The 12638-nt window shown below is 39.6% G+C and overlaps 1 protein-coding gene across 3 annotated transcripts in view; it reads left to right on the top strand.

Annotated features, from left to right (window-relative positions):
• IL31RA (interleukin 31 receptor A) overlaps positions 1-12638 on the top strand; it is a 72693-nt gene that overhangs the window by 9963 nt on the left and 50092 nt on the right. Inside the window, exons 1-2 of one of the 3 annotated variants that reach the window (XM_044932416.2) lie at positions 5721-5842; positions 11659-11736. In XM_044932416.2, coding sequence (XP_044788351.2) covers positions 11682-11736 — 55 coding nt within the window. In that variant the 5' untranslated portion in view covers positions 5721-5842; positions 11659-11681. Of the gene's footprint in view, positions 1-5720; positions 5843-10978; positions 11060-11658; positions 11737-12638 lie in introns of those variants that run through there. The other 2 variants (XM_044932415.2, XM_025270520.3) reach the window with 2 other exon arrangements.

The raw sequence follows: 12638 nt of genomic DNA, 5'->3' as shown, positions 1-12638 counted from the left end.
AAGGAGTAAACAGCAGACCAAGGATACAGAAGAACACAAGTGATCCAGAAGACAGAATAAGGGAAATTATGCAATCAGAACAGGAAAAAAAGGGTGGTTCAGGTGGTGAAGAGTCTACCCGCAGTGCAGGAGACTCGGGTTCGATCCCTGGGTCAGGAAGATCCCTGGGGAAGGAAATGGCTACCCACTCCAGTATTCTTGCCTAGAGAATTCCACAGACAGAGGAGCCTGGGGGGCTACAGTCCATGGGGTTGCATAGACTCGGGCACGACTGAACAACAAACACACACATACAAGAAAACAGAAGAACACAAGTGATCTGGAAGACAGCATAAAGGAAATCACCAAACAGAACAGGAAAAAGAAAAAAAAGGGAACAATTAGGGGACCTGTTGGAAAACAGCAAGTATACTAATATTCACATTATGGGCATCCCAGAAGAAGAGAGAGAAAAATGTGTTGAAAATGTAATTTGATTCAATTGTGGCTTAAAAATGTCTGAATCTGGAGAAGGAAACAGATATCTAGGTATGAGAGTCACAGTGAGTTCCCTAAAATTTATGAACTCAAAGAGACCCATACCAAGATATAATTAAAACAGCAAAATTTAGAATTTTAAAGGCAGCAAGAACAGACTCATATAAAAGGGAATTCCCATAAGGTCATCAGCTGATTCTTCTGCAGAAACTTAGCAAGCCACAATGAAGTGGCATGGTTTATTTAAGGTATTAAAAGGGGAAAAACCTACAATTTAGGATAATCTGCCTGGCAATATTATAATTCAGAGTTGGAGGAGAAATAACTTCTCAAACAAGTAAAAGTGAAAAGAATTCATCAATGCTACACCAACCCTAAAAGAAATGTTAAAGGATTTTCTATAGGTGGAAAGAAAAGGCTGCAAGAAGAACTTACAGGCAAGGAAAAATCCAATTAATAAAGGCAAATATATAGTAAAGATTGTGAATCAACCACTTAAGTAAGCTTGTGTAAAGATTAAAGATTTAATTAAAGAATTAAATTCTAAAATCAACAATAACTATAATAAACAGTTAAGGGATAAACATGAAGATGCAAAATATGACATCAGAAATACAAAAATGCAGGGGAGAGGAGTAAAAAAATGTAAATCTTTTAGAATGTGTATGAACTAAATGACTACCAGTTTAAAACAATAGATACAGGCCAACATATGTGAACCCCATGGTAACTACAAATCAAAAACCTACAATAGATATGCAAAAACTAGAGAGAAAAGGACTTAAGCATACCGCTGAAGCAATCAAACCATGAGAAAAGAATCTAAAGGAAGAAGAAAACAGAATAACTGCAAAAACAACCAGAAAACAAGTAACAAAGTCGCAATAAGTGTATTTAAATGTCAATGGACCAAACCCTCCAATCAAAAGACAGTGTGTCTAACTGGATAAAAAATAAGACCCCAGAGCTAAAGACACACATGGAATGAAAGTGAGGTGATGCAAAAGAATACTTCCTGAAAATAAAAATAGCAAGAAAGCTGGGGTAGCAATTCTCATATAAAACAAAATAGGCTTTAAAACAAAGACTGTAACAAAAGACAAGGCCATTATATAATAATAAAAGGATCAATACAATAAGAGGATATAACATTTGTTAATGTGTGTGTACCTTATATAGGAGCATCTAAATATATAAAGCAAGTATTAACAGACATAAAGGGAGAAATTGACATTGGTAATAGGTGACTTTAACACCCCCATTTACACTGGTGGACAGATCATCCAGACAGAAAATAAGGAAACAGTAGTATTAAATGATACATTAGATCAGTTGTGCTGAGTAGATATGTATAGGACATTCCATCCAAAACCAGCAGAATACACATTCTTTTCAAGTGTATATAGAACATTCTCTAGGGTAGATCATATGCTAGGCCACAAGTTTCAACAAATTTAAGAGGATAGAAATTACATCAAGCATCATTTTTTACCACAATAGTATGAAACTAGAAATCAACTGCATTTTAAAAAATGGGGAAAAAAACTGAACACATAGAGACTAAGCAATAAGCTACTAAAAAACCAGTAGCTTAAAAAACCAGAGTCAACAAAGAAATAAAAAAGGAAATCAGAAAATACCTTGAGACAAAAATACAACTGTCCAAAATCTATGAAAGTGTTAGTCGCTCAGTCACTTCCCACTCTTTGCAACCCCATGGACTGTAGCCCACCAGGCTCCTCTGTCCATACAATTCTCCAGGCAAGAATACTGGAATGGGTAACCATTCCCTTCTGAAGGGATCTTCCCAAGCCAGGGACCAAACCCAAATCTCTTGAATTGCAGGCAGATTCTTTACCACCTAAGTTACCAGAGAAGCCCAAAATCTATGGGACACAGCAAAAACAGATCCAGAAGAGAAGTTTATAGCAATGCAGACCAACCTCAGGAGACGTGAAAAGTCTCAAACAACCTAACCTACTATCTATAGGCATTAGAAGAACAAAGCCTGAAGTCAGTAGAAGGAAGAAATAGTAAAGATCAATCAGGAAATGAAATAGAGCCCCCCAAAAGAAAAAACCAATAGAAAAGATTGATGAAGGTATGAATTGTTTTTTGAAGAAATGAAAAACAGAATTGATTAGGCTTTAGCCAGTTGCCATGTCAGGCTCTTAAACATCTCTACCAGAAATATGTTATTTTTTATAATTTTTCCATTTACTTTCAATGTACTGCTAAAACGTTCCTTTCTCTTACTTTCTGGGATCCATTTCCCTTAGGGCACAATTAATGGCTCCTCTTTCCCATTTCCTGTAGCACTTTATACACACCTTTAACAGCACTTGCCACTTTGTTTTACAGTGCCTTGTTTATTCTTGCCTGGAGAATCACATGGACAGAGGAGCCTGGTGGGCTACAGTCCACAGGGTCGCACCGAGTCAGACACGACTGAAGCGACTTAGCACAGCACAGCACACAGCACCTTTGTTTATGAGTCTGTTTTCCCACCTAAGTTGTGAATTTTTCCTAGTTGGGACCTCTGCTTTCCTCAACTTTGTTTCCACACTCTCAAGCGTAAGATCTGACACTGACTTATGTTTGTGGAGTTGAGTTGAAAGGCTGGAATGTGTGGATTTCATCTCTCCTCCTCCAAACTCAATGTTACTTTCTCCCAGTGTATTAATTAGCCATTCTAGCCAGCACTGTCTCCTACTGTGCTCTGTCCCATGCTTTCTGTCATATGTTCAGATTGACTTTAGCCCCTATCAGTAAACTCCTGCTGCCATAGCTTCAGTGGTCCCTAAAAGTCCAAGTTGCCCTCCTCCTTCAGTTGACATTTATCTTCTCTGTTGCATGTGTTATTTGTGGTAATCATGTTTTATAAAGGCACCGTGGACACAGAGTTAGTGAATACTGAACACCTCTCCCTCATGGAAACGCAGGGTTCAGTTCCTGTGAACCTCTGCTCACGACATTCGTGCCAGATATTCAGCACATAACCTTGTATACGTGTTTCCGTCTAAAGGCACCTAGTTCAATGTGTATTGTTGGTGCATCAACCTCGAAGTCACAGCCAGCAGCAGTATAACTCACACCTGAACAAAGCTTGCCTAACACACGTACGTCCTGTCAAGCACATCACGACCTTCTGCTTAGGACCACTAGACAGCACTTGAGCACTATGCTTGAGGGCCATTTTAAATGGCAAAATCGCCATCAATAAGCACACAAAAATGTGAAAACGGTGGCACTGAACAGGTCATGAAAAGAACATTTGTATAGTACAAGAGCAGTGTAACTTATTCGACCTCCACATAGAATGTATGCTTCTTGCCACTGCTCACGTCTGTGAATGACCATGACATAGCTCAAGTACTGATTTTGGGGACACAGTGGATTTTAGAGACTTGGTGAATTTGCAAATATGAATCTATGGGCAATGAGGATGGATTGTGCCCCCGTAGTGTCTCATCTTCTGAAATTATGAGATTCACGCCACAGATCTTGCTTCTTGGTGGCCTCCCTTTTAGGTATTTTTAGGTTTCAACTTTCTCATGTTTCTTAATTCAGCTGCCATTTGACTCACTTGTCATACTCCAAAACTTTTTGACCTCTCTTATTGCCATGTTTTGTTGTCTTCTCCCATTTGTTTCATTTTGTGTGACTTTGTAGCTTTCCTCTACATTTACCATAATTTTCATGGAGTTATCTGATAGAGCAGAGAGAAATGTATATATCCAATCAACCATGGAGTCAGAATTTTATTGTATGGCATCATTAGTCACGTGTTATATGTATAATGAGTTTACTAAATATTTGTTGAATAAATTAAAGAACTGCTATTTTTATGCAAAAATTTACCTGTCCTAGATAGTACATTATAATGGGATTTTTTAGTACCTCATAGTTTACTAGGTAAAAAAAAAACTTTCTCCTCCTTACTTTTGCTAAACTTTCCTACTTAGTAGAACATTGCCTAAGGAAGATGGGAAATAAATTTAAATTAAGACATATATGAGGACATCCCTGGTGGCACAGTGGATAGGAATACCACCAATGCAAGGACATGGGTTCGATCCATGGTCCAGAAAGATTCCACATACCTCAGAGCAACTCAGCCCATAAGCTGCAACTCCTGAGCTTGCCTGCTTCAACTACTGAAGCCCAAGCGCCTTTGCTCGGTAATAAGAGAAGCCACTGCAATGAGAAGGAGTAGCCCTGCAACAAGGAGTAGCCCCTTCTCATCACAACTGCAGAAAGCCCGTGCAGCAACAAAGCACCAGCACAGCCATAAACGAATAAATAAGTTTAAAAAATTATTAAATAAAAAAACATATTCAGCTGGAGAGCATATCTTATTTTAAAGCTTAGGTTGAGTTTCTTTCCTTTTGCATCGTAATTTTTTTCCGTAGAGAAGAGATTTCTTTATGATTTTGTCAATTACAAAAAGTTATAAAATTGTAATGCCTAAAGTGATCCCAGAAACTATCAGATTTAACCTTTGATTTATAAGATACTGAGAGTCAGGCTGTCTTGGTTCAGTTCCTGGCTCTACTATTTGCTTTGGACAAGTGTCTTTTTCTGGCCTCTGTGTCCTCATCTATAAGATGAGAGGAAAAATATTACTGATGTCATAGAATTGTTGTGAAGATTGAGATAGTTTCAAGTTCGTCGTACTGTGACTGACATGTAGTAAGATCTCCATATATATTTAATTATCATATTAAGCCGCTTAATTAGTAATTTAGCTGGCTTCCAGCCCCCCAGTTTAGTATACTTAATATTGGGTTGGTCAAAATGTTTGTTTTTCCGCAGTACTGGATGAAAAACCCAAATGAACTTTTTGGCCGACCCAACACATGCTTCGGAATTATAAATCTTTTTCCAAGTTAGCGACCATTATCTTCTCTCCATCTCCTTCTTCTTTTAAAGATAATTGCATGATGATGTATTTCTGAAGCTAAACATACTCTTAGCATTTCACCCATTACAAATGCAGGTGGCATTTGTAAGGACTTCCTGTATAGAACATTTTAAGTTTAGTCATTCCTTTTAGTTGTTTATGGCACTTTCAGACGGCACTTTTTCCTGTAAAGTTGAGTGGTCGCACAGAAGCAGATTTTTTTAAAGTTACAATAATGCACTCCACTTCCCAGCATAAGTGAGTTAAGTGCCACCCAGGCTTGGGCTGGGCTTAAAAGCAAAGGAAAAGCCCTTGGACCAGAGAGGAAACACTTGCATAACTGTGTTGATAAATTACAAACCACGCTCTTTGCTCTCACTTGTGCTGTGGAAGACAGAGCACCTTTGATGTGGATCTTTTTAAACAGCAGAACCTCTCTGGGATAGCACCCCACACAGGAAGGTGAGTATCAGGCCACAGAACCTGATAACGCAAAAACTTGCGATTTGGTCCCTTCTTCTATTATATGAGGGTTTATTTCTGCTTTCTTCAATAAAGTTGTTGGTCAGAACTCGCTGCATGTCTTACTCTGTAGTTAGACTGGTTATTGATGGTACAAGGAATCTAATTTTCTGGCAGTAAATCTTTTTAAAATGCTGGCGCTAGGGTGGGAGATGGTGGAGGACAACGATCAGGGGCTGGGGAAAATATAGGAACGTTAAAGGTTTATCTTTCTGGGAACTTGAGGCTGTAGAAAATTAGACCTAGGAGATTCAGAAGAAAATCCCTGTGTGTAATGGCATTTTGTGGCAGGAGAACTGAAGGAGAGTAAATCACTAATAACTACTGCTTGATTTTGATGGAAAGAATCTAGGCTTCAGAATAAGACAAGGATAGGTTTGAATCCAGCTATGGGGTCGCAGAGTTGGACACAACTGAGTGACTGAACGGAAAAGGAAACTGAAGTCACTTACAAACTATGGGAGTTTCGGACTGATTACGTGATACTGTGAGCCACAACGTCCATATCTGTAAAGCAGGGGTAATAATACCAACTCTGCAGGGATTTTAGGAAAGACAGATGTAATTTATGTAATGCAATTAGGACTTTGTAGACTCTTACTATTGCATCATACTTGTGTTTTTACCAGTCTTGCTGCTGGCAGTCTCAAAGTATTCATTGTGTGAAAGCAGCCTGAACCTCAAATGGGTTTATACTCTGAAACTGAATGCAGTTTCCTGATAACTCTTTTTAAAAATAATTGAGATATAATTTACTTACTAGCTTCAGGTATATAGCATAATGATTGAATATCTGTATGTAGTGTGACATGATCACCACATTAAGTCTAGTTAAGGTGACATATATGGTGGCACATATGGTAAAGAACATGCCAGCCAGTGCAGGAGATGTAAGAGATGTGGGTTCAATCCCTAGGTTGGGAAGATCCCCTGGAGGAGGGTGCAGCAACCCAATATTCTTGCCTGGAGAATCCCCATGGATAGAGGACCCTGACAGGCCCCAGTCCACAGAGTTGCAAAGAGTTGGCCACGACCGAGGCGGCTTAGCGTGCACACATATCACTATACATAGACAAAACTTTTCTCTTGTGATGAGAGCTTTTAAGATCTACTGCCATGAAAGTGAAAGTTGCTCAGTTGTTTCCAACTCTTAGATACACCATGGACTACAGAGTCCATGGAATTCTCCAGGCCAGAATACTGGAGTGGGTAGCTGTTCCCTTCTCCAGGGGATCTTCCCAACCTAGGGATTGAACCCAGGTTTTCCACATTGCAGGTGGATTCTTTACCAGCTGAGCCACAAGGGAAGCCCATACATAGTTACAAAACTTTTATCTTGTGATGAGAGCTTTTAAGGTCTACTGGCCATAGCAACTTTCAAATATACAGTACAGTATTATTAACTAATATTAATATATTAGTCACCATGCTGATAGCTCTTAATCTCATCTTGGATAAGGTACATAAGCATTTCCTCACCCAAAAAGAAAAGATACAGTTAGTTTACTAGGCTGAAATTGCCAATATTTGACTGTTTTAGACTTATGAAAATAGCAATTTTGTATAATTCAACCTAAAAGTATGTTGCTATCCCTAGAATTTACTTCTTTGTCCATCCTTTAAAAACCCAGTCCCATACTCTGCAAAGTTTGTGGCACAGAATGGGTATCAACACACATTAACTGAGTAAATGTATGAATGAGTGAATGAAAGCAGGGTCATATAGCAATATATTTGTGTGCACGCGAAATCAGGTAAAACAGCCTCCAGGACACAGCCTTGAGTGGGAACTGAAGCTCCAAAGGACAGCCTGTGTGTGGAGTGGTGGAGGTGTTTGTATGTGTAATGGGAGATTTCTAGAGAGTAAAACAGCCGTGCTATTGCTTCTGCTTGGGTGATAGGAGACAGAATGTGGAGAGGAAGGGATAGTTTAACATCAGCTGGCAAGAACCTTGTCTCTTCCTTTGTTTTCTTGTCTCCAGCCGCTGCTGTAGCCAGCAATAATTGGTTGGTTTCACTTCCAGTCATTGTACTCCTAACAGTAGCTACTACTTTAAAGATAAGACACTAAAACTTACTCAAGTGGCATCACTTTATGTTCTGAGTCCTTTGGTTGAGCATGCAATAGTCATAGTGTTGTTTGAGAATTCCAGAGCTCCTGTTGTATTCAAATCAGGCACCACTAATGAGAAGGTGTATATTTCTAGGATGTGCCCCCTTAGTGGGGACAGTTATTCAAAGCTGCTGCATTTTAAAAGTTAGCGCTGATGAGTCAGGCAATGAAGATAATAGTTTAATGGTTCTCCTTAAGAGCACAGGATAATCTTTGTGAATTTTCTATAGCCCACAGTCTTGCTGCACCCAGAATTGCTCAGATTTGGGGAGGCTGATTACCTCATGTAAGACTTCATGAGGCTGGTATGTTAAACAAAGGAGGGTAGTCTTTTCTAATTACTAGAAGGCTTACATCCTTTGTTCAGGATCTGAACTTCTGCTAAATTATTAATAATCAGAAACGGCTTCACAGAATCAGAGCGATCATGGAAATTTGGGGTTTTGAGATATCTTGTATCAAGGCTGTGGTGAAGTCTGATGATTGTCCTGTTATAGAGTACAGCTGACCCTTGAACAACATGGCTTTTGACTGTGTGGGTCCACTTGTAAGTGGTCTTATTTTCAATAGTAGATACTGTCGTACTGCACTGTTAGTGATTGGTTGACTCCAAGGTTGTAGAACCTCAGATGGGGAGGAACTGTGTGTATGGACAGAAGTTATGTGAGTGGATTTCTGACTGTGTGGAGAGCTGTGCTCCTAACTTCGGCATTGCTCAAGGTCAGCTGTATGTCACTCCAGCAATGGAAAACTTCATAATTTCCTTCCATGGATGCTTAGTCACTCAGTTGTGTCTGACTCTTTGTGATCCCATGGACTGTAGCCCGCCAGGCTCCTCTGTCCATGGGATTCTCCAGGCAAGAATAGTGGAGTGGGTTGCCATTTCCTCCTCCTGGGGATCTTCCTGACCCAGGGATCGAAACTGCATCTCCTGTGTGGCTGGCAGATTCTTTACCATTGAGCCATCAGGGAAGCCCAATAAACACAGGTGAACACTGCCAACTTTTTTTTCTGTGACCTCTCCTTTCCATTCCCATAGTCTCCTTCCATTTAGGATACATTTAGTTGAATAAATTCCTGCAACTAAATGACAATATTAATTTTCCAGATCCAACTCTCTTGAGTTTACATCCAGGCTTCCTTGGAAGAAGCTCGGAGTGAACTCAAGTTCTTCAAATACCATTTTACAAACACATTCTTGATTTACTCCCACAGTTAACTAGGGTCACTTCTGTGCACACATTTTGCTAGTTGAACTCTCAATTGAACTTATTTCTAAGTTCCTGGGAGGTACCTCACATTTGTTCACTTTTACTACCAATAAGCAGTCATGAGTGGTTGTTCTCTGGTGTGTGAGGGGAAGTGGAAAAGGCACCGGAGGACAAACAGGTGTTAGGGCATTGTCATTCAACAAAGCTTATTGACTTTCCCCAGTCATGAGCTCTTTCCTCTCTTTGGACATTCTGTGCTGTCCTTGCACTATTGTAATTGCAGCACTTACCAGGTGATATTTGCTATGACTATCCATGCTCTGTTGCTGCAAGTAGATTAATGGTTCTCAACCCTTTGTTCTTCTACAGCTTTGTCTCTGGGTATAATTTAGTACTGTTAGTACTGCTGTTTTTTTGTTAAGGCTTTAAAAATTCACAAATAATAGGTGAGTATTTTCACTGTAAAGTAAAGATGCAATAATTACAATTAATTAAAATATTTTACGGAGAAGGCAATGGCACCCCACTCCAGTACTCTTGCCTGGAAAATCCCATGGATGGAGGAGCCTGGTAGGCTGCAGTCCATGGGGTTGCTAAGAGTCGGGCACGACTGAGCGACTTCACTTTGACTTTTCACTTTCATGCATTGGAGAAGGCGATGGCAACCCACTCCAGTGTTCTTGCCTGGAGAATCCCAGGGACGGGGGAGCCTGGTGGGCTGCCGTCTATGGGGTTGCACAGAGTCGGACATGACTGAAGCGACTTAGCAGCAGCAAAATATTTTAAGTACAAAATATTCAATATTTAATATTGATAAGATTTTAAAATGCAAAACCCTGTGTTGGAATAACAATTTGAGCTTTAGCGCCTATAATTGTTTATTTATTCAATCATTGAGACTGTCAGCATCATGTCTTTAATAATGTCTTCATGACTGGGCCTCTCTCCCTTTCCAGTATGCTTTTAAAACTTGTAAAGGCATGTTTTTTGGCTAAGAACTGGAGAAAATTAAAACAACATTGTGAATAGTTGGATGTTAAAAAGTGCTATTACTGGGAATTCCCTGGTGGTCCAGTGGTTAGGACTCCGGGCTTCCATTGCAAAGGGCATGGATTCTATCTCTGGTCAGAGGACTAAGATCCCACATGCTTCAAGGCCAATAAATAAATAAATAAATAAAATTCTATTCAAGGACAAAAAAAGAAAATTCTATTGCTGTTATAATTAATTTTCAAAGAACACATTTATTCTTCATTGAAAAATTTTAAACCTTCCTAAGTTTTATACTCATTTAAATCAAAATGGTTGTTTTGGGAGAGATTAGCCACAGCTCTTGAGTAACAGGCATTAACTATTGCTGTTACGTAACTAGTCTTTTATTGTTTCATAATGGTATTTCTATGGATCCAAGTTCTCACTCAGCTTTATTTTGCCTTAGGCACTTTCAGTTCGTTAGGTGTTTCGACTGGTTTGTGTGTGAGAAAAAGTTATCCCTGTGGTTTTTGTCCAGAAATGCAGCATTCAACTTTCCCTAAAATGATTTATTTTGCTGAAAACTCTCCTTTTCCCCCCATGATGATATGTCAGCTGAAAATGTAGCATCATTTCTTTCTTTCTGAAAGCGAGGTATTGCCTTTACATTTGCTTTAATCCTTAGACTATCTCACCATCTCATCTGGGATGACGTGAGGAGCCAGCAGCCTTGTTATTCTAATTATTCCACAAACAATAGTGAATGTCTACCAGGTACCAGGCACTGCCTTCAACACACAGGCTTCACAGAGAGAGAAGCTCCACTCTTCAGAAGCTCCCTATCTATAGAGAAGCCAGCGGGTAAACTACTAAAGACCATTCTGAGTGCTGTGTGCACAGTACAGATGGCATGGAGGGTGGGTGGGGCACAGAGACCAACTGGCGGGCTGAGTCCATCTGGGAGTTCAGGGAAGGTGCTTGGAGAAGGCTAGCTTTGAACTGAGTCTGGAAAGATGGATCACTTTGTCAGGAATAGGGAAGAAAGGACATTCTAGACAGAAGGAACCACATGGACAAAGCATGGAGATGTGAAATTGCATGGTGCTTTTGGGAAATTACAAGATGTCTTGTTTAGCTGGAGTGCTCAGGAACTGAGGCAGAGACTGGAGGACAGTACTGTTTTTCTGGAGTGTATTCTTGCTGGCTGGTGTACTTTTTGTATTATATAGTAGAGTTAACTGTGGACAAAAAATTGACTGGGGTAATGGAATAATCACAGAGGGATCTATGTGATGCTAACCAAATAAATGTAACAAAATAGAATGTAATTCAAAATATGTAAAATAAAATACCTTTCCTCAAAATTCCCAGAATCCATTTATCACTAGAAACAGAGCTGTTGAGGAGAGGCAGGAAGCAAACTAACTCTTGACTGATGATATTTTCTGTTCTCTTTCCAGCCTCCCTGCATTATTTGGGAACAATGTGGGCCTGGACACTGTGGACGCTCCCTCTACTCTGCAGATTTGGCCTGGCAGGTAGGTCAGCCTGTGCCCTTTTATGGATTATGTGATTCTATTTGCCTTTTTTGGATAAGAGTTGTTAACTTGAGAACAAAGGGGCAGCTGGACATGGGCATTCATGGATGAACAATGGGGGATTTGTGAGCTCCCTAAATTTGTGTGGGGTTGTATGTGTGTGTTGATGTATACTTATGCATGTGCAAGTTTGGCAAGATGATCTATCATATTTTCAAAGGGAGATATGAGCCTTTGAAAGTCAAGATTCACTGTTTTAGAGTAATAGTAGGTGATTATCTTGGTGATTCCTGTGTGAAGTGTGCATTGGTTCATATAGGATGCACACATAGAAACATATATACATTTTCACACTATTTGCCATAAATTCCAAGGGTATAAAGGGAAATGAAACAATCACTACAATGGTCCAACTCAAAACTATGGGCCTAATGGCCATATAATACCTTGTAGATCTAAGATGTATTACTTAGATCACATATTATGTTAAAAAAGATAAGACCAGATTAAAAGAAATGGTGATTGAGCACTGGGAATGTAGACAAGGCATGTAGTATAAATATTGGTCTGGTCAGGCTGCTATATAACAAAATACCACAGATTGGATAGCCTAAACAACAGAAGTTTATTGTCTCACAGTTTTGGAGACTGAAAGTCCAAGGTCAAAGTGTCTGCAGAGTTGATTTTCTCTGACACCTTTCTCCTTGACTTGTTGATGACCATCATCTTGCTGCCTCTTCATGTGGTCATCCCTCTGTGTATCTTAATCTCCTTTTATAAGGACACCAGTGAGATTGAATTAGGACACATTGTAAAGGTCCCATTTTAGTTAATACATCCTTATATTCCCTGTTTCCAAATGCAGTCAGCTTCTGAGGCACAGCAGAGAGAGGGTAGGGCTT

Source organism: Bubalus bubalis, chromosome 19 (assembly GCF_019923935.1).
Source record: "Bubalus bubalis isolate 160015118507 breed Murrah chromosome 19, NDDB_SH_1, whole genome shotgun sequence".
Classification (NCBI taxonomy): Eukaryota; Metazoa; Chordata; class Mammalia; order Artiodactyla; family Bovidae; genus Bubalus; species Bubalus bubalis.
This window is presented reverse-complemented; position numbering and strand designations above follow the sequence as displayed.